This window comes from Budorcas taxicolor, chromosome 3 (genome assembly GCF_023091745.1).
Source record: "Budorcas taxicolor isolate Tak-1 chromosome 3, Takin1.1, whole genome shotgun sequence".
In the NCBI taxonomy this organism is placed as follows: Eukaryota; Metazoa; Chordata; class Mammalia; order Artiodactyla; family Bovidae; genus Budorcas; species Budorcas taxicolor.
The window spans coordinates 81835346-81857744 of NC_068912.1; the positions used below are offsets into that span (position 1 = coordinate 81835346).

At 45.9% G+C, this 22399-nt stretch overlaps 1 protein-coding gene across 1 annotated transcript in view; it reads right to left on the reverse strand.

Annotated features, from left to right (window-relative positions):
- Positions 1–17838: 17838 nt before the first annotated feature.
- PGM1 (phosphoglucomutase 1) overlaps positions 17839–22399 on the reverse strand; it is a 68120-nt gene continuing 63559 nt past the window's right edge. The window contains exon 11 of the mRNA XM_052636948.1: positions 17839–18493. Within this exon, the coding sequence (XP_052492908.1) occupies positions 18404–18493 (90 nt within the window). The 3' untranslated portion in view covers positions 17839–18403. The remainder of the gene's footprint in view (positions 18494–22399) is intronic.

The window sequence follows — 22399 nt, forward strand, 5'->3', positions numbered from 1 at the left end:
TGACAGCTGGTGTATGAACACTCCAGTTCCCTGGGCTGCTGGCACAGGAACCCGAAGGCAGGTATTCTACACTGACTCCCAGAGTCCCCAGTCAGGTCAGGCTTCAGTTTTCCACAATGGTAAGGTGATTGAAAACACATTCCTCCTTCATTTTCTTTCCTTCCCTATCTCACTGCCCCCAACTCCACCTCACCCCTAAATAAACTGTCTACACTTTCCTGGTCTTGGAGTCAGCCTCTGAGAAAACCCCAGTCAGGGCCAGGTGTACACAAAGCTCACATCCCTCCCTCGGGGATACATTCAGGCAGCAGTCACTTCCTGCGCCTTCACATCTCTTTTCTCTGATTATTTATTCAACAGTTATTAAGTGAAGCTTGCGGCTTCCTATGGATACATGTTATGAATAAATACTAATTTCCTTCGAAAAAACACTATTTACAGATACAACTTAATTGCTAGTTCTTGTCGACTGGCTGAAGCAGAATCAACCTTGAGGAAAACTTGGACAAAAATTCCCACCTTTCAGAATCCTGGTTCTGTCTCCAGTTTTCTTTGCTGACTTCCCACAGTAGACTTCTTAAGGAGCCACTTTGGAGGATTTTTAAATTTAGATGATAGAATGAGTCATACATTCCCAGTAAAGAGCACGAACCACGCATTCATTCTATGGTTTTTAGAACTTAATCAGAGTGTAACCAACTGTGAGTTTCACAAAAATTCCAGAGATTGGCTGGGGCTAACAAAGAGTACCTTTCATTCCCAGTGATAGAAGCCATCTCCTTCAGGGAGAGCAGGGGCTTCCCTGGTGGCTCAGACAGTAAAACATCTGCCTGCAATGCAAGAGACCTAGGTTTGATCCCTGGGTCGGGAAGATCCTCTAGGGAAGGAATCCCATGGACAGAGGAGCCTGGTGGGCTACAGTCCAAAAGAGTTGGACACAACTGAATGACTAACACTTTTGCTTTTCACTTTCAGGGGTAGCAGGACCAATTTATTTATTTATTTTAAATTAATTTTTAGTGGAGTATAGTTGCTTTACAATGTTATGTTAATTTCTACTGTACAGCAAAATGAATCAGCCATACATATACATATATCCCCTCCCTTTCGGACTTCCTTCCCATTCAGGTCACCGTAGGGCATTAAGTAGAATTCCCTGTGCCATACAGTTTGTACTTATTATCTGTTTTATATTATCAATAGTGTATATGTGTCAGGACCATATTAGTCGAGTCTCATCTTAGAATTCTGTGTAGATAAGCATCCTGGCTGGCCACTGTCTGGCCTGCCCTTTCATTCACCTCCATCCACCCCCACTGTCTGCACTGTCTTCCCCTTGGCACCCTTGTGCTGTGCTGTGCTTAGTCGCTCAGTCGTGTCTGACTCTTTGAGATCCCTTTGGCGCCCTTACCTCTCAGCATGAAGAGCCCATTTGGCAAAAGTTCGGTGGTTCCAGAGCCAGAAGCTAAGGTGAGCCCTACTTCATGTCACCGAGACTTAGGACACGGCTTCTGCAGCTGCCTTCCTCTCCACCCTGTCCATACTCCTTCCACCTCTTCCACTGGGTGGGAGCAATCTGGAAGTTACAGTAAGGGAGAGAACCCAGGATGTGAACAGTCTTGCTGGGGCTATAGTGCAAGTAGGCTTATGGGAGCCCGGGCCTGCAGCAGGCTCTTGAGGACTTCCTGAGTGTTCCTGATTGACAACTGAGAGAAGTGGGTGAAACATTAACTCAGTTTGACCTGACAGTTTTTTATGGAGCATCTCCTATACCCCTAGCACCATATGAAACCACATGCAGGGGAAGGATGCTGAAAATCTCCAAGATGTGGTCTAAGTGCTGGAGGAAATTTATAGGTGTCTTACCAAGGAAATGATTAAAATGCATTAAACAACTAATTTAAAACTAATTAAATTAATTAGAATTTAGTTAAATTAATTATACTCAATGACGACCTGAATCTGATGGCTGTAGTACAAACAATTGGTCCAATTTTTGGAGCGGGAGGGGCAATGTGGCTATGAGAAGAAAAAACATATTAGGCACCTACTATGTACCATATAATTTACACTCAATTTCTCAGTTAATCATCCAACCAGCTTATGAGATAGTTACTATCATTATTACTATTCTTATTATCATTATTTCCATTTCACAAACGAGGAAGCCAGAGGCTCAAAAAGAACAATTTGGTTCCGTAGTTATGGAGAGGGCAGAGCTGAGATTTCAGTCCATGTTTGTCAAACGCTAGGTCTTGTGTTCTTCAATATTAGGTGCAATCGAAAGTTAGACTGAGTTCACGTGGATGAGTGTAGTGAGCGCAGCCTTTAAGGGAGATGAAGGGTTTGAATTGGATATGAGAGCTGGGTGCATTTGGATGGGCTGAGAGGAAAAGGGAGTCACTTTGAGCATGGGAGACAATATGGAGATGATGTGTCATGGGGTGCTCAGCATCTAGAATAGAGTCTGCTATGTGGGAAGCTGTAGGATGAACGGATGGACAGATGGGTGGATGGATGGATGGATGGATGGATGGATGGATGGACAGATGGGTAGATGGATGGATGGATGGATGGATGGACAGATGGGTAGATGGATGGATGGATGGATGGATGGACAGATGGGTAGATGGATGGATGGATGGATGGATAGATGGAGGGGTAAGTAGATGAGTAAGTGGGTAGGTGGATGAGTGGATGAACAGGTGGGTCAGAAGGTGGGCAGATAAAGGATGGAAAGGTGAGCGAATGGGCAGGTGAAGGAATGGATGGATGGATGACATTACATATAAGACATGATAGTCCCTTATAAACCATGAATACAGAGATAGGAATGATTTTTAATATGCATATGAAGATTTCAATTTGAAAACCAATGTTGTCTCTCAAGTGGGTCAGCTCAGAGAGTCTGTAAACATATTACCAGGAGGGTTTCATGTGTCTTAAGGATTAAGAGTTAAGATCAAAGGTAGTTAAGGTGAAGGTGAAGTCAGTCAGTCATGTCCGACTCTTTGTGACCCTGTCGACTGTAACCTACTAGGCTTCTCCGTCCATGGGATTCTCCAGGCAAGAATACTGGAGTGGATTGCCATTTCCTTCTCCAGGGGATCTTCCCAACCCAGGGATCGAACCTAGGTCTCCCGCATTGCAAGCAGACGCTTTAAACTCTGAGCCACTAGGGAAGCCCAACATAGTGCCTGGCATTCAATAAAAGGTAAGGAAAATTTCAAAATAAGTAAATACGATGGGGCTGATTAACCTGGGACTTTTTGGTGTGGCCAGGAGCCTACCTAACAAGCAAGACGTATTATTTATCAAAATCATTTTCAGGGAGACAGAAGTAGTCTAAATTGATGCATGATAATTAAAACTTCTAAACAAAGGTATGACAGTCCAGAGACCAGAATTTGGAACCACTAAGCTTCTCAAATTTGAAAGATAGTTCAACAGAACAGGGACTTCAAAACCAGAGACTTCAGATATAGAGTTATTTTGAAATCTGAACACAGCTGTTGTTTACTTAATGAAAAACCAGAGGATTAGGAATGGGAAAGAATCGCATCTATCCACAAGGTCCCGGTAGGCTGCGGTCGTTGCAACCAGAGTTGACCGCGGTGCGGGGACACAAGCGGATTTACTCAGGGCACACGATGCGGACAGTGGCTGAGCCCCGCAGATGCCCCTGCAGGCTCCATTGGTGTGAGATCAGAACAGGGGCTCCCACAATGTCAATGACCTACAATGCTGGGAGGGCTGCTGCCCTGGTTTCCCATTTCCCACTGGAGGACTGGAGTCTCAGGGGAGAGCAATGCTTGTGCTGGGGGAGGTACAATGCGGCCAATGTGTACTCATTTCTCTTACCTTCTCATGCCCTCTGTCTTGGTCTCTGGGGTGCAGGTGGGTACTTAAACCTCACCCTCACGTTCTAGGATGTCCTGCTCTTGAATAGATGTAACTTATTCCTGGGGGGTGGGGAGCTAGGCCAGGATCAACCTGTGTCGGCTTCCTGGTGACATCACCCTTCCCTCCATGCCTTTCTTCTCCCCTGGCCCCAGGCCTCCTTCGCTGAACTGTAATTGTCCTTCTTTCTCCCTCCCCAAACTGAGCTTCCTCAAAGATGGAGAACACGTCCTTCCTTGCTCACCACTACATCCTCAATTGGCACGTATATATTTGATGACCTAAGAGGAAGGAAAGGAGGAAAGGAGGAGGAAAAAAAATTCAGTTGATTTCTCAGTGACCTTTAAGAAAGGATTATGTAGAAAAACAGGGGTCAGCAGGTGTTCAGAGGCCTGAGTGCATTCCACATATCCCAAATACAGCAAGGAGCACACGGCAGCCACTCAATAATTGCTAATAATAATAATTGTGATATAATAATAATAGTAATAAAATAATAATAGCTGTGATAATAATAACTACCTCACCCTGCCAGTTAAGATCATTAGAATGCCTAGGTCTCCATGTAAGACCAAGACTTAAGATTTCCCAAAAAGATGGTTTTGGAATCAGCTATGGTGATCCTTCTTTTGGAAGCACCTCTGCATCAGTCTGTGGGGAGAGGAGTGGAAGATGTTGCAGCTGGGTCCCACAGAGGGTCTGGAGCCAAACCCACTGACACGCATCCTCAAGCCCCCTAACAAGAGTGGCCTGAACTCAGTGTCAGGAGCTGGGGTTGCTGGAACCACAGTGGTCAGAAAGACAGGAAGAGGAGCAAGTGACAGGGGGTGGGTCTCTATGAGGCAGGAGAGGAAGTCTGAATGGACTTCCCCCAGCAGGGTCTGTGAGGGCTTCTGACAGTACCGCTGGCTGGGCCCAAAGCCTACAAAGGTCAGAGTGAAAGTCAGGCAGTGCTGGGACGATGATGGCCACTCTGACTGGTGTGAGGTGATAGCTCAGTGTAGTTTTGATTTGCACTGCTCTAAGAATTAGTGATGTTGAGCATCTTTTCATGTGTTTTTCAGCCATCTGTATGTCTTCTTTCTAGGTATGCCTTGAGAAACTAACTGGGTCAAATAATTTGGGGGAACAAGTGAGCAAAACAAAGTTCTTCAAGTTTTCTTACTTTTAGGACTTCTTGCCTGCTCACATGCCTGGTGACTCTAAGAGAGACTGGTATAAGTAGTGGTTCCCAAATTTATTTATTCACAGGATCTGTGTTCCCGTATATGTCAAAGACCAGGATTCTATAATATATACCTCAGGAAATGCGTCTTTGGGAAACCAGTTGTCATATCTTGCTTTCAGCCCAAGACTCCAGGAAGAGTTTCTTTTAATTTTAATTGGAGGGTAATTGCTTTACAATGTTGGGTTGGTTTCTGCCATACAACAACGTGAATCAGCCATAAGTAAACATATACCCCTCCGTCTTGAAACTTCCTCCCACCTATGCCCCATCCCAGCCCTCTCAGTCATCATGGAGTCCCATGCTATACAGCAACTTCCCACACACTATCTGTTTACATATGGTAACGCATGTATTCCAATGCTACTCTCTCAGTTCTTCCCACCCTCTCTTTCCCCACTGGGTCCACAAGCCCTTCTCTGTGTCTTCATCTCAGGCCTGTCCTGCAAATAGCTTCATCAGTACCATTTTTTCTAGAGTTTCTAACAATGGAAACGGGCAAGAAACTACGTTCTTGGCTTCAGAGCTAGGCTCTCCCTTCAGACAAAGACTTCCCAAGAGAGATTAGCAGCTCTTAAGACTAAAGAATGTGTAAAGTGTAGTGGTTGGACTAAAACAACCCTACGTTTGTGTCCTTGCTTCACAGTTCCTTAACTAAGACTTTAAGTCAGTCATCCTCTCTGAACCTTGGTTTCCTAATCTGTAAAATGGGGACACTAACCTATTCCTATTTTATAGGGTTATGGTGAGAAATAAATGAGTGGAATGCATGTAGAGGATGCGATATGTTGCCTACTACATAGTTAAATGCTCAATAGATGCTTTTATTATTACAGTGATACAAAAATGTCACAACATTTCATATGCGCCCCATTTTTTACTCCAGTTTTTTATTTTAAGAGAGAAGAAAAGGAGACAGGGAGAGAGAGAGGGAAAGTGCAAACATTCTGACTTGGAAGGGAACTTCTGCTTTGAAGCCTGACAAGTATAATTTGTCTTGAGACTGCCAAGCTCTTGGGTTGAGCCTTCATATTAGAAAAAAGAAAAAAGAGACAAGTGAGATTAATCTGGGGCCTTCATTACTTACTCCATCTGGCCTGGCTTGGCACAGCCCCTTCCCTCTACAAACCGATTACTCCTTCAAAAGCCTCAGCAAAGTGGCCTCTAATGGGTTCTGACATGGCAGGAATGGCGCTCGCACAGCATGGAGATAAGGGCCCCAGCATCAGGGCCAAAACACTTCCAGCGCTATGGCCCAGATGCTCTACCACAAAAGAAAGAAATGAGCTGAAAGGGAGCCAAGGCCTCTGGGCCAGGGTGGATCTCAGGATTCCCAGGAGCACCTTGTTCCCTACGGCAGCGAGCAGCAGAAGCAAGGCTCACCTGGATAGGACCAGTGATACTGATTATTTGACGGGGGCATGTTCCAGTGTCCAGGGGTACTTATTAATCTGACTTTGCTGTCACATTGGGGATAGGTAGGTGCCTGGGGGGAAGTAAAGAAGCTTGGTGTTTTTAGACATTTGCCAGTAAAAACCTGCTGAGGAGGCCTTCTCGCCTTTTCTTCCAGAGCACATGGCCACCCCATGGGATGCGACTGGGAGGCAGAGGAGGAGAGAGAAGAGGAACTGACATTCACTGGCCACTGACTGTGCTCCAGGCAGTCCACGCACTGCTGGCTCCATCAGCCACAGAAGCCTGAGAAGGAGATATCACTACTGTCTCCTGAAAGAAGGCAATGTGAGTGTCCTGTGTCCACCTGTGGGTCCATGTTGGTAGCTGGGCTGTTTCGCTCCTTCAGTAGCAGCCTCTGGAACTGAGAGAAATTAGGAGAAGGGAGACTCTTTCGCAGCCTCAAGAGGTACCGACTCTGTGACCTGATTGTGGAACATAAAGGCAGCCTTTGAGCCACTCTGAGAAAGACGGATTCTTGAACAGAGGACACAAACCAGATCAGTGGGTCCATCAGGGATTGTTTGTCTTGAATCGGGAGACTGCCAGTTACTGAAACAAAGGCTTTGCTTCTGAGCTGCTTTCAAAGGCTCGGGAACTTTGGCTGCTGAGGCACGAGGTGTCAAGGCCAAGCTTGGTGGCTCCCAGGGCCTCAGAGAAGTGTTTGGGAGGCTTGGTGAGTCAGAGACTGTACAATGCTGCCATCTCCTGGGAGCAAGGTCCATCTGGTCTGGCCAGGCAGAAATCCAGCTCAGAATACCTGACTAAATTACACGTTAGTTTCTCTGCTTCCCCAGGGAGACTTCTGTGGTCACATTACAAATCTGGACTGCCAATGTTTATTTATTAGTTCATAAAGCCCACGGAGATGGAAAGTATGGGCTTCCAAGTCAAACGCTGGCCCATCTGTTTCACTTTTTAAAAATTCAACAAATCTTTGAGTGAGTGAAAGTTGCTCAGTCTTGCCTGACTCTTTGTGACCCCATAGACTATACAGTCCATGGAATTCTCCAGGCCAGAATACTGGAGTCAGGGAGTGGGTAGCTGTTCCCTTCTCCAGGGGATCTTCCCAACCCAGGGATCGAACCCAGGTCTCCCACATTGCAGCTGGATTCTTTACCAGCTGAGCCACCAGGGAAGCCAAACAAATATTTAGAGTCCCTAATTTGTGCCAAGCATTGTGGTTGGCCCTGAATACATAATCAGTGTATCAAGGCAAATGGTCCCTAACTTCATGAACTTTATAGTTTAGTGGAGAGGCCGAGCTATAAGCAAGGAACTGTCCTATTGTAAGTGAGGAATTAATGCACTATTACTGTGATGAGTGTTTAGAAGGAAAAGCAAAGGATGCTGTAGGAGTGCACAGAGTGGAAGGGGAGAGGAGGACTCTGGCCTGCTCAGCTAGTCAGGAGAGCTTTGCCTAAGGCCATGATCTATACGCAGACACCTGAAGGATCTGTAGGAATTAGCCAGCAAAGTGATTTGGGAGAACATATATGAAAGCCCTGACACAGGAAGAAGCCTGATACATTTGAAGAACTAGAAGCTCTGTACTGATGGAGAAGAGAGAGAGAGAGAAAGAAAGTGGTGTGAAGAGAGATTGCAGAAATAGGCAACAACCAAATCACACAGGTCCTTAGAATGTCATGTGAAGGATTTGGCCTTATATTGGCCAAATCTCTTTTTGTTACATATGACAAAGACTTCATGCAAATTAGTTTAAGCTGAAAAGGCAACTTTTTGGTTCATATATTTGGGAAGTCTGGCATTAAAGCTTCAGGTATGGCTGGATCCAGGAATTCAAATAGTATTATCAAGACTTTCTTTTCAATGAGTTAATTGTCTTTGCTTGTTTCTGCATTTCTTGCTAGTTGGCCTAGTTTTCTCCTGCAGTGACATATTCTGTCAGTCTGGTAGGAAAATAGTAACTGATATTCACCATACATACCTATATCTTTATAATTTACAATCCAAAAGGAAGAGAAAGTTATCCCTCCATCTCCATATTGAAAAGAAAAATCAGGGAAAGACAGTTGGCTCAGCTTTGGTCACACGCCAGAACCACTGGATTCATTAGACCTATGACTATGTCCACTGGGAGGCAGTACAATGATTAGCTTAACCTGGGTCATGTTTCTACCACTGCAGCTAGATTGAGGGTGGAGGGTGAAGAAAGGAGAAAGGGAGGCATCATGACTGATAGCCTTGGAGCTATACGGAATATAGGAGGAGATTCCCCCAAGAAAAGTGGAACTGCTTATAGAAGAAAAATGGGGGAAAATGTGGGATATATAAAAACATTGACAAAATATCATCATAATGAACAAAAAGCTGTAAGAAACCACTGCTAGGCTGTATGCAAGTGAAAAACAAGAAAAGATTTATTTCTTAAAAGACCACACTGGCTATTATAAGACTGAAATGGAAATAAAGGGGTAGAAGCAGAAAGGACTTCAGATTCTAGGCAAACTAAAACATCTCCCTACAACATAGAAATTATCTAGAAATGCTCAATAAACTATAGCAAAGATCCTTTTATTTATTTTTTAATATGTATTTTTATTTATTAATTTATTTGACTGAGCTAGGTCTTAGTTTCAACATGAAAACTCATTAGATGTGGGATCTAGTTCCCTGGGCAGGGATCAAACCCAGGGCCCCTGCATTGGGAGCACAGGTCTTAGCCACTGGACCACTGGGGAAGTCCTGCAAAGATCCTTTTAAATGCAGAGTAGAACTTGTGAGAAAGTATGAGAAAACCTTTAGGAGGCAAAGACAAGGAGGAAATTAAAGAATGGAGCGTTGAGTAGCTGAAGCTACTTTCCCTTGGAAGTTCTTCCAGTCTTAGGTAACCAAGAAACTTACATTTTAACAGCCCTAAAAGGAGAGAGAGTCTTAGGTCTAAATGAGATGGGCATTAGATCTGAGAACCTTCCTACCCCTGCCCACACCCCACATAAAGCTGGGAATTTCAGTAAATCGTGAAATAATGGACCAGGAAAAAAAATGTACCCATCATCAAGGAGAGATAATAAGAAAGCATTTGTGTCTTAATCTGGCCTCTAGGTAGAAAAAGAGCCGTCACCTTCAAGAGTATATAGATACGATTCTTCTCGTGGGTTTGGGGTTGAAATTCGTTCTGTGTGCATGGTCCTGAAATCTTCAACTTTAAAGCAATTCCAAACAACTCAAACCCTGGGGAGTTCCTGGTGAAAACAAACACACACTTTTCTAGAGATCCTTAATCTAGGATGCACTCAAAGAAAATTTCTGCTGAGTATGTGTTCACAGTCCCATGCTGAGGTTTTCAGCCATCTTTTTCCCCCTGTGATGACCACATGGACCTTTAGCTGACCAGTGGCCACCAGGGCATTCCTGACCCCTTCCTGACCCCTTCCCCATCTGCTTCTGGCCTTCCTAACTTCTGTCCTCATGATTCCTCTTCTTACCTATTGCTGAACTGAAGCCACCATAGCCTTGATATTTGCATCATTTCTCAGACTTGGAACTCCGGTCTCCTTCTCAACCTAGCTTGGGGTTTCCCATAGTTATACTGGCCCCCAGAGATAATTTTTCTCCATCTTTTAGGTCCAGCCTGGCTTTGAGAGCCTATGTTCTGGCATGACCCTACATCCACTATGCCCTTCTCAGTTTGCCCTGACCCTGCATTCCTGGACCAGGACAGAGGGAACAGGAAAAAAGGAGAAGAGAACCAGGGCAGGCTCTGGGTTGGTCTTCATCCCAGTCTGTGACGTCTCATGGGGAGGTGATGTGGCCTGTGAAGCCTAGGTGCCTCCTAACACAGAGCCCCTGTGCCCTCTTGCTGACCAGGCGCAAGTCAGACAATAGATGTGGGAGGCTCTCCTGATTCCATCCCAAATTGACAAGTGCATGAGGGGGCTCTAGAAACCCAAATTCTTTCCCACACCATGGCCCGAGGCAGTGAGGCTGGCAACGTAGAATGATAGCACTGAGTTCTGAAAGTGTTTGTTACTCGGTCATGTTGACTCTTTGCAACCGTATGGAGTGTAGCCCCCCAGGCTCCTCTGTCCATGGACTTCTTCAGACAAGAATACTGGAGTGGGTAGCCATTCCCTTCACCAGGGGATTTTCCTGACCCAGGGATTGAACCTGGGTCTCCTGCATTACAGGCAAATTCTTTACTGTCTGAGCCACCAGGAAGTCCTTCAAATAATTATCTGACTTAGAGAAACAGGTCCAACACAGCATCTTTGTGAAGGAAATAAAACCACCAGCAGTCCAGAAACACTAAGGGACTGAGCTGGCAAATTTGCCCTGTGCTACACACCCATCCGCTATCCTGAGAGACAAAGGCAGGACCTTGACAGCCCTGACAGGCCAGGAGAATAACCATAGCCATGCACCCTTCCGAGCCAGACACTCAAGGTGTCACGGAGGAAGACAGTGGGCCCCGTGAGCTCACATATGGAGATGTGTTTTGCTAACAGCTCTGAGTGGAAGCTGACTCTGGCCCTGGGCTGTGTGCCCTGTGCAGGCACCCTGGACCCACCATTCCCACAGGTCTCCGTGCATGTATACCTTCCCCTAGTGCCCGTCATGGGGAATTGTCATTGTTGGTTTAATGACTTTGTTCTTGACTAGCACATGACCTCCAGTATAGAGCGGTGGCCGGCACATAGCATGGGCTCAATATAGCTATTAAATGCATTACATCTATGTGTGCTAAGTCGCTTCAGTCGTGTCTGACTCTTTGCAATCCCATGGACTGTAGCCCATCAGGCTCTTCTGTCCGTGGAATTTTCCAGGCAAGAATACTGTTGTGGGTAGCCATTCCCTTCTCCAGGGATCTTCCCAATCTAGGGACCAAACCCAGACCTCCTGTATTATGGGCAGATTCTTTACTGTCTGACCCACCAGGGAAGCCCTACAAAAGCCAGAGCTAATAATAAATGCTCACCTTTAGGATTGTGATAAGGATTCAATGACATGGCATATACAAAGTGATTAAATGGTATCTGGTACTGAAAAGGTGGTCAAAATATATAAGTAGTAGCGGGCTTCCCTGGTGGCTCAGAGGTTAAAGCGTCTGCCTCCAATGCGGGAAACTCGGGTTCGATCCCTGGGTCGGGAAGATCCTATGGAGAAGGAAATGGCAACCCACTCCAGTATTCTTGCCTGGAGAATCCTATGGACAGAGGAGCTTGGTAGGCTACAGTCCATGGGGTCACAGAGTCAGACACGACTGACTGACTTCACTTTCAGTGACTTACACAATTTGGGGAAATAATCTGATTGCTATATGTCATGTTTACTGCAAATCTACCTATATGACAATACTGTTGTGGAGTCAGATTCAGAGGACTCCTACAGGTGAGGCCTCAAAGTGGCAGATGGGAAAAGCCAAAGTGTAGAAAAAAGCTGGGACCATGATTTTAAATTAGTGAAATCAAACTTTAATTCACTACTGAGTTTAAAAAACATCAGCACAATTATTTTACTAATATGTTTTGTACTATTTCCAAAATCAGTCATGATTTTAGAGTAGTCTCATTCAGCAGTAACAACTAATTTTCTCTATATTGGGCATCAATTGACAGATTGACTGGTCTATATTCAAAAAGGCTTTCATACCCACAAATGTTGGTTAAACATTTGTATTCCTCAGAAGTAGCGAATAAGTTTTCATTGACATTCCCACCACCACTGATAAATATTTCTTTTCCAGTGCATTGTATTGAGGTGTCTGGGGCCCTATCTGGACTTAGTAGAAATAGCGCTGCAGTTGATTACATGTACAATGTGTCTGTCATGGGCCTGGGAAGAGGAAACAATAGCACATGTCTATACTTGGAAAACTGACAAATGGATGCTCTCAGCAAAAATAATTGCAAGATTAAATTCATTCTCCTGCCCATCTGACTCAGAATGGTATTTTTAGTGGGGGAAAATACTAATCCGAGCGTAGTAACAGACTGTGTTTTCCAGAAGATGGCTGTAGAGCTTCCAGCCACATGCAATATGACCTTGCCACTCCTCCAAGAAGAGGTAGGTGTGATGCCCCATCCCTAGAATCTGGGCTGGCCTGAGTGAGCGGGTCATCACCAGTTGGATGTAGCAGAAGTGATGCTGCCTGACTCCTGAAGCTGGGTAGGAAAGGAGACCCAGCTTTTGCCCAACTCTCGTGACACACCTGCTCTCGAGAAGCTTCCTCTGGAAGCCAGCACCAGATTGTGAGGAAAGCAAGCTATACAGAGAGATGGTATGTAGGCCAAGCTGCTGACATTCCCAGCTGAACGCAGCCTTCAAGTCTGAGAGGCTCTGGATGATTCCTGCCCCTAGCCCATGAGTCATTCCTAGCTGCTCCAGCCTTCTCGGGTGAGGGCTCAGACTTGGTGGAGCAGAGATAAACGATCTCCTCTGTACCCTGTCTGCTTTCCTGACCCCCAGAATCTGTGAGCCTTTGTTGTCGTTCCATCACTAAGTCACGTGCAACTCTTTGCGATGCTGTGAACTGTAGTACACCAGGCTCCCCTGTTCTTCACTATCTCCCAGTGTTTGCTCAAATTCATGTCCATTGAGTCAGTGATGCTATCTGATCATCTCATCCTCTGTGGCCCCCTTCTCCTTTTGCCTTCAATCTTTCCCAGCATCGGGGTCTTTCCCAATGAGTCAGCTCTTTGTATCAGGTGGCCAAAGTATTGCAGCTTCAGCTTCAGCAACAGTTCTTTCAATGAATATTCACGGTCGATTTCCTTTCAGATTGACTGGTTTGATCTCCTTGCTGTCCATGCAGGTTTAACACCACGAGCTTTGGGGTGCTTTGTTACACAGCAATGGAAACCAAAGAAAGCATCCCAAACACCAAGGGTGGGTGGAGATGGGGGACCAGTTTTCTCCTCCACTGTGATTGTGAGACTCTGCACAGGACAGGAGAACTCTCCATTTCTTTATCTGGAATAACAATAGCTCTCTATTAAAGTACAGAAATGAAGTCAGAAACCAATGGAGACGGAGCTTTTGTGAGACAGAGTGTTTATGAAACAATGCTGCCATGAAAAGCAAATGATTGGTACTCTTGACTAGCCCTTCTGTCAACTGGAGAGTGCACTCTGAATCATGAAAGACATGCTTTGGGAAAAATAGTTATTATCCCTCACCCACAAATCCAACTTAATGTATTTAGGTACAGTTTTCACATTTGGTAAAAACAGAGGCAAAGCCCTCAAAACTTCCCACAGGACCGACAGACAGACGTGAGACATACTCTTGCTGGCAGTAACCTCCCTTCTTTTGGATAATGACATGTCAGGTTTGTGGGACTGCTTCTTGCTTCTCATAATAGAAATGGAGGAGAGCCACTCAGTCTCCCAGAAGTACACACTGTGTGCCCTCCAGTGTGAGGCCCAGGGCCAGCCGCGTGCCTGTTCGCATCATGGCTTCCCTTCCAAGAACCTGCTGGGAGGCTGAGGGAGTTGGGTCTTGCGCCTGCCTTTGTTGAGTCTACTCCTTAAAGAAAAATAACTCCTGTCTACTCAGGCTAAATTGGTGTTAATAGAACTCTCCTTCAGTTACACCTGCAATTAACTTTTTTAAAAAAAAATTTATTTATTTGGCTACGCCAGGTCTTTGTTGCTGCAGGGGGAATCTAGCTCCCTGATCAAGGACTGAATCCAGGTCCCTGCATCAGGAGCGCGGCCTCCTATAAGTCTCCATAACTAGCTTTTGTAGCAATGGAGATAAAATACTTTTAACATGTAAATCTGTGTGTGTGATGTCACTTTGGTCATGTCTGACTCTTCGTGAACCCATGACTGTTAGCCTGCCAGGCTCCTCTGTCCTTTGGATTTTCCAGGCAGGAATACTGGAGTGAGTTGCTATTTCCTCCTCCAAAACATGTAAATCTAGTTTTATTCAAAGTGACCATGATTTATTTCCCACCCCCTTTGAGTTCTTGGTGAGCCAGTCACTAACTGTCAAAGTTGGTCAACTCACCAACTTTGTAGCCCGCCAGGCTCCTCTGTCCATGAGATCCTCCAGACAAGAATACTGTTGTGGGTAGCCATTCCCATCTCCAGGGGATCTTCCCGACCCAGGGATCGAACTCGGGTCTCCCGCATGGCAGGCAGATTCTCTATCATTTGGTCAAACGCTGGTGAAAAAGGCAGTCCCTGTCTTCTGGGATTTCCAGGGCAGTAGGAGAAATGGAAGGTATACAGGCTATTAGCATAGGGTGTGATAAGCGCCATGAAGAGGGTGCTGCCGCAGGAACACTAGAAAAACCTCCCAAGCCCAGGAAAAACTTCTTGAAGATGGTATTTAAATTGAGGCCTGAGGAAGGAGCAGGAGGTGGGGAATATGGGGGAGGAGAGGGTGATGGAGGAAGATGATGCAGGCAGAAAACAGCAGGTCTGAAGGCCTGGAGGCAAGACAGCACAGCATTTCCAGAGAACAGCAGGTGGTTTCATTCCTGAAGCACCCAACATCAGGAAGAAATCAAACGAAGGGTGGGGGTAAGTGGCAGGTAGGTGTGCAGGCCACTCAAAGGCACTGGGACTTCAGCATTTGAAAAACACTTAATGGTGATGAGAATGCTGGATGAGAAGGGACAAGATGAAGGCAGGAGGCCATGAGGGGTCCTCTGTTGTAACCCAGGTAGGATACAATGACTCTGCATGATAGCTGCTGTCTCTCACATCCATCTCCTCTTGCTGCGGATTCAGAACAGAAAAACATGAAGGGTGTGCCTCTCATACATTATGTTTTCTGGAAGATTCTTATACAGTAGGCCAATTTCTATCTGATAAGCCAACAGGAAATGCAGCAGAAGCAGCGTGGATGATCTGTGGGGCCGAGCAGGCAGGGGGACCCAGGCCCCAGAGCTGGCCTCGCCGCCACTGCTGGGAACTTGGTCTTTGCTGCCGTTCTCCAGGAGGCAGGCCCCCCCCTCCCCCCCACCCCCCACCCCCCCACCCCCGGTTAAAGCCTGGCCATTTCCTGGACCTGAGCAACATCTCTGAACAGGAATCTGCTTTTCTGAGATGAGAGCTAAATCTCAAGAGGGAGGGGAAAAGTGAAATTTCAGAGTCGGGCCTCAGACAGTTCAAACCCAGTTTTCTCACTGCAATCCTCACCATGCCCCAAAGAAAACAGGGCTGACTCACAGACCACATCAGTCCTAGGGGCGGGGAAGCGTGGCTGTGAGTGCCGGCCAGGCTCTCAGGGCTCCGTCTCTTGGCACTCCTGGGGGCACATGTGTTGGGGTGTCTCTCTGGAAGCCACAGAGGGAGGAAGGGCAACCCATATCCCTGCCCACCCCCACAGCCTCGTGGCCCCGGCCACCTCCCTCTTTCCCCCTTGAGCCATCAGCTCCCAAAGCTGCAGCCAAGTGGATTAGGGAAAGCAGCTAAATTATGATCAAGGATGAGGAGGAAATTCTTGAAACTGTTCCAGGGGCCACAGGCCTGAACTGTCTGCAGCTGATTCAACAGATGGGGAGGCAAAAAAGGCTCATGGAAAGCGAGTAAGACTCGGGGTCAATATTCCATTTCTGCCACATGGTATCTGAAAACCTGGGGCAGATTACTTAAGCTTCTGTTGAGCTACAGTTGCCTCAGCCCTAAAGGGGGCACAAGCATGTCTCACTTGGAGGGTTGCTAGAAAGCATCTAGCCCAGTGTCTAGGCACTTGGAAACTTTGGTTCCAAACCGGCACTTGGAAACTTTGATTCTAACAGCCTGTGTTGCCTACACAATCCCTAAGGCACTTATCCTACACAGCCTTCTCTCTGTGTGGGACTTCATTCCTCCAGCCAGTCTCCAAGGGAGCTGGAGGGCAGTAACTATGTGTCATACATCCTTTCCTTCCCAAGGCATCTGGCACTCAATGGGGCAGTGTGTGTTTCCTGGCTGACTGATACACTCATGTATATACACTCACGTATCAAGATCGGGGGGTGGGGGGAGGGTGGGGGGGCGGGGGTGCTAGGCAACAATGCCAAGAATAACAGAGTCTCTGGCACCCAAGGCATACAGTGAAACTTTTTAATATGTAAAGTATGGGGGCATTTGCATGCTTTTCTTCCACCTGTTAGAAGTTGTTCAGAAGCAGCCAGTCAGTACCAGAGGCTGCCCTGCCTGGGAACATGCCATGTTTCTCCAGTGGTGTGAGCTTGGACAATAGCTGAACCTCATCTGTAAAGTGGGAAAATTCAAAGTACTTACATCATAGGGTGACAGGGTGATTGATACTCTTATAGAGTATATGGAAAGCACTCAGCACAATGCCTGGAGTAGGATTAATTAATGTTCAATAAGTACTCCTCTCCATCTCATCGTTATCAAAGCTCAGTTCTGTTTGCTGGGCTGGACACCCTTGTTAAATGGTAACACTGGAAATCTCACCCCAGGTAAAGGCCCTGTCCCCTGGGATGGGCATTCCACCCTGGGTGGGGGAGGGGTGAAGAGCTGGGCTGCCTCTCTGGATCAGTCCATACAGCAAGGTGGCTTTGTGAGAAGTGCCTTCTAGACCACAAAATGCATTTCAAATATTTCGGTTATAGTTTATGTTTTTCCTATACTTTAAAGTCTAGAAAGAATATTATAGGCACAATCCTAGTTCCCACTTATTGGACAACCTACTGTGAATGAAACACCCTGCCCCAGCTTTTCACAGATCCAGTGTTTATGTTCTCAGTGGCCTGCAAAGTTAGAACTAGGTTTCAAGCCCATTTTAAAGACAAGGAGAATGATATTCAAAGGTCATTCAAGGTTTCCAGTGAGATTCAAACTCAGGTCTGCTGGCTCCCAAAACTATGCTTTTAACTACTGAGTTACACTCAGGGGCTGAATGTAAACGTTCTAAGATGAATAAGATGCCAATGAGCTCAAGATCTCCTGCCAAATGCTGGTAATCCTGCTCTGAGATTCTGAGAGTTCTGCCTGTCCCCTCAACAGGCAGCGTGGCATCTCTGCACCCAGGGCACAAGGCAGTCTTTGCTATTTAAGATCTCCTGAACACTCTCTTCCTTCCCCCTGTTCCAAGTTAACCATGTCGAGCTTAATTTATCCACCGCGGAAGGATTCAGGGTTTGGTTGACCCTGCTAAGATTTGAAATTACAGTTCTTGAGTCTAATTTTAAACCTAGCGCAGAGAACATTTTTTTCCTAGCTAGGACATCCAAACAAAATACAATACAACCCTCCCCCTCTTAAAAAAAAATCTGGTTTCTTTCTGAAATCAAAAGAGTGTTTTGTAAGAAAAAAAAGACGCCAAGACATGGTACCTTATTTTGCTTTAATATCCCAAAATACTTGTGTGAATGGGACTATGCTGCAAAATGAGAGAATCTGTAGACAAGTACGTCTCACTCTGAAGACAGAACTGATTGGAGAGAAGGCACCAGAAACTGCGTTTTGCTGGATGACATGTAAACATTAAATGAGGGAAAGGCTCACCAAGGAGAAAGGAATTCTCACTGTCACATCACGGGGCAGATCCTAAGGATGGACACTGGCCTCATAAACTGATGCTTAAGCTCCATCTTCCAGTGTAGTGTAAACTGGTGCTAAGGAGACAAACACCCACACAGCAGCAGTGCACGCGGGCACGAAAAGGAACTGACAGTAGTTTAAGCCCCTGGGATCTTTCTTTTCTCTTTCCCACATGGCTCTTGCAGGCATATCAATTGGCAGAGCCTTGGAACTGTACCATTTGTCAACAACTGGTTAGTGGAAAAACCAAATCCTAAAAAGCCTGGGTGAATACACTTTGTTTCTGTCTGTGCTCTTCAATCAGATGACTCGGAGGGCCTGGGGTGGAGGGACGTACCACATCTGGCCTGTCTTCTTAGGTGATAACAGTGGGTGCAGTGCGTCCCGTCTTTTCCTGGAGCTGGGACACCTTCAGGGCAATGGAAATAAGGGGGGCCAACATGACCTGAGGGAGACACAAAGAGAACAATCTTAGCCACCACTTTCTCTAGAGCAGATCCAGAGCTCCAGCCCTGACTTGGCCTCTGAGCTCCAAACGCTCATCTGTGTACTCTGATATCCCCAAGGCTCCTCAAACTCTCTAAGTCTAAAAACAAAGACATGGTTCTTTCCCCGCAAAGGAAACCTAGTTCCAGCAGTCCCTGTTTCAACAATGTGACACCACAGTCTATCATATTTAGCAAATAAACAATTAAGAGTTGATCTTGACACCTCCTTCTCTCATATTCCCATTGCCGAACCCCCAGCATTCTAAGTGACTAACCTTCTGTATCACCGAGTTTTCCCAATCCCAGTGCCAGAGCTCACTAAACCAAGTTCTCCCTTTTACCTGGAACAACGGTGCTTCCACATCAGCTTCTGCATCCTCCAATTTGTTTCCCACACTCTACCCAAAAATATCGTTTCAAAACACAACATCACCACCCCCCTACCTACTTCTCACTTGAAAAAAAAAAGTGCAAGTCGCTCGGTCATGTCCGACTCTTTGCGACCCTGAGGACTGTAGCCTGCCAGGCTTCTCTGTCCACGGAATTCTCCAGGCAAGAGTACTGGAGTGGGTTGCCATTTCCTTCTCCAACTTCTCACTTAAGTAAAAAAAAAAAAAAAAAGCATTCTGCTGTTGCTTAGATAAATATTTTTAATATGAAAAAAGAAAACTATGTATCTAGTTGAACTGCCCACTTTATAGATGAGGAAACTGATGCCCGAAGAAGTGAAGTGAGTTGACTTGGTGATTCAAGGGCAGAGCCAAGAGTAGTTCATGTTCTATTGCCCACTGTTGCTTTCCCTCACCTACATCTCCACCAACTCATTATACCTAGAAGAAAGTTGGAGAACCACTGCACAGGCTCACATACCACTTGTCACTCCCCTGGGGGCTCCAACAGCCCCAGTGAAGTGCTGAGGCTGAGTACCAGCAGCTCCAGAGTAGGGGAAGGCAAGTCCCCACCTGGTAAGAAGGTACCCCTGGGCATGCAGGCACCCTGCATCCTTCACTGCGCTCCCATCCCTAAGGACTACAGATTAGATGAAACATCTTTCATTCATTCTTTGTATCTACCATGTGTCAGGTATTAAGACAGAGTAGCTCAACTTCCTTTCTTGCTCTTGCTCTATTATTCTGTGGGTCGACAAGGCAGATACCACTGTCTTTGATTTTAGTTTTAGGGATGTCTTAACACCACAGGGATGTGGCAATAACGGAAACTGGTGCCTGGCCACTGGAAAATCTGAGGAAAGTGAAGGATCCTTTCATTTCTCTCTTTTTGTAGTAAACAACTGTAAGAGCCACTTTTTCTCAAAAGCTAACCCCATATGTCAGCCACAATATTCTGAACTTTGCATTCATTGTCTCCTTAAATTCCTATAACATTGAGGTAAGTAGCATTCTGCCATTTTACAGACAAAGAAACCAAAGCTCAGAACATTAAAAAGACTTACCCAAGGACACACAGGTATTAAGTGGCAGGAACTGAATTTAAAACAAGATCTCTCTAATTCCAAAATGGATGCTCAAAAGCACTATGCCAAGGGTTTTCAAATGAGTTTCACCGGATTCTAATAAGGTGTTAGAAGGAAAAAGCTTTGTGGGAAAACAGGCGTGGAGAACACTATTTAAACAGGCATCTGTACTGCAAGTCCACTCAGAGCTTCAAGGCACAGTGTGTGTTGTGAGCTGCCAAGGGGCTAACCCACCTCTATACTTTCTAAACTGGTTTTGGCTCTGGAACTCTGGTTGGGGAGCAGCTCCTAAGACAAGGAACAAGGATGATGACTGTCCTCCAAGTCATTATCCCCGGCTCCCAGGGTCCCTCCTCATTCTGACATACTCCTGGAGACACTCTGGGTGGGGCTGGGAACCCAAAACACAAATTGCAAGTCCAAACACTCTCCCATAAAGACCTTTCTTTCTGGGTCATGAAACAGTCTCTCCCTCCCTAACCCCTACTCTGGCCTTCCCTACCCCCTACCCCAGCCCTTCCTACCCTGTTCAGTTCAGTTCAGTCACTCAGTCGTATCCGACTCTTTGCGACCCCATGAATCACAGCACGCCAAGCCTCCCTGTCCATCACCAACTCCCGGAGTTCACTCAGACTCACGTCCATCAAGTCAGTAATGCCATCCAGCCATCTCATCCTCTGTCATCCCCTTCTCCTCCTGCCCCCAATCCCTCCCAGCATCAGAGTCTTTTCCAGTGAGTCAACTCTACGCATGAGGTGGCCAAAGTACTGGAGTTTCAGCTTTAGCATCATTCCTTCCAAAGAAATCCCAGGGTTGATCTCCTTCAGAATGGACTGGTTGGATCTCCTTGCAGTCCAAGGGACTCTCAAGAGTCTTCTCCAAAACCACAGTTCAAAAGCATCAATTCTTCGGCGCTCAGCCTTCTTCACAGTCCAACTCTCACATCCATACATGACTACTGGAAAAACCATAGCCTTGACTAGATGGACCTTAGTCGGCAAAGTCATGTCTCTGCTTTTGAATATGCTATCTAGGTTGGTCATAACTTTTCTTCCAAGGAGTAAGTGTCTTTTAATTTCATGGCTGCAGTCACCATCTGCAGTGATTTGGGAGCCCACAAAAATAAAGTCTGACATTGTTTCTACTGTTCCCCCATCTATTTCCCATGAAGTGATGGGACCGGATGCCATGATCTTCGTTTTCTGAATGTTGAGCTTTAAGCCAACTTTGTCACTCTCCTCTTTCACTTTCATCAAGAGGCTCTTTAGCTGCTCTTCACTTTCTGCCATAAGGGTGGTGTCATCTGCATATCTGAGGTTATTGATATTTCTCCCGGCAATCTTGATTCCAGCTTCTGTTTCTTCCAGTCCAGCATTTCGCATGATGTACTCTGCATATAAGTTAAATAAGCAGGGTGACAATAGACAGCCTTGACGTACTCCTTTTCCTATTTGGAACCAGTCTGTTGTTCCATGTCCAGTTCTAACTGTTGCTTCCTGACCTGCATACAGATTTCTCAAGAGGCAGGTCAGGTGGTCTGGTATTCCCATCTCTCTCAGAATTTTCCACAGTTTATTGTGATCCACACAGTCAAAGGCTTTGGCATAGTCCATAAAGCAGAAACAGATGTTTTTCTGGAACTCTCTTGCTTTTTCCATGATCCAGCAGATGTTGGCAAGTTGATCTCTGGTTCCTCTGCCTTTTCTAAAACCAACTTGAACATCAGGAAGTTCACAGTTCACATATTGTTGAAGCCTGGCTTGGAGAATTTTGAGCATTACTTTACTAGCATGTGAGATGAATTCAATTGTGTGGTAGTTTGAGCATTCTTTGGCATTGCCTTTCTTTGGGATTGGGATGAAAACTGACCTTTTGCAGTCCTGTGGCCACAGCTGAGTTTTCCAAATTTGCTGGCATATTGAGTGCAGCACTTTCACAGCATCATCTTTCAGGATTTGAAACAGCTCCACTGGAATTTCATCACCTCCACTAGCTTTGTTCATAGTGATGCTTTCTAAGGCCCACTTGACTTCACATTCCAGGATGTCTGGCTCTAGATGAGTGATCACACCATCGTGATTATCCGGGTCGTGAAGATCTTTTTTGTACAGTTCTTCTGTGTATTCTTGCCGCCTCTTCTTAATATCTTCTGCTTCTGTTAGGTCCATACCATTTCTGTCCTTTATTCTGTCCCTACCCTGTACCCTGGACCAAATCTGGAATCAATGTGTGTTCTTCAGGGAAGGTGACAAGACCTAGCCAAGTGGCAAATAATCACTGACAGATCAGAGCACCAGACTGGGGCTGATTGAAAGGTTAGTTCGCTTGAATCTGCCACTTACCAGGCATGTGAACTAACTATTGCTTAACCTTTCTGAGCCTCTGTTGC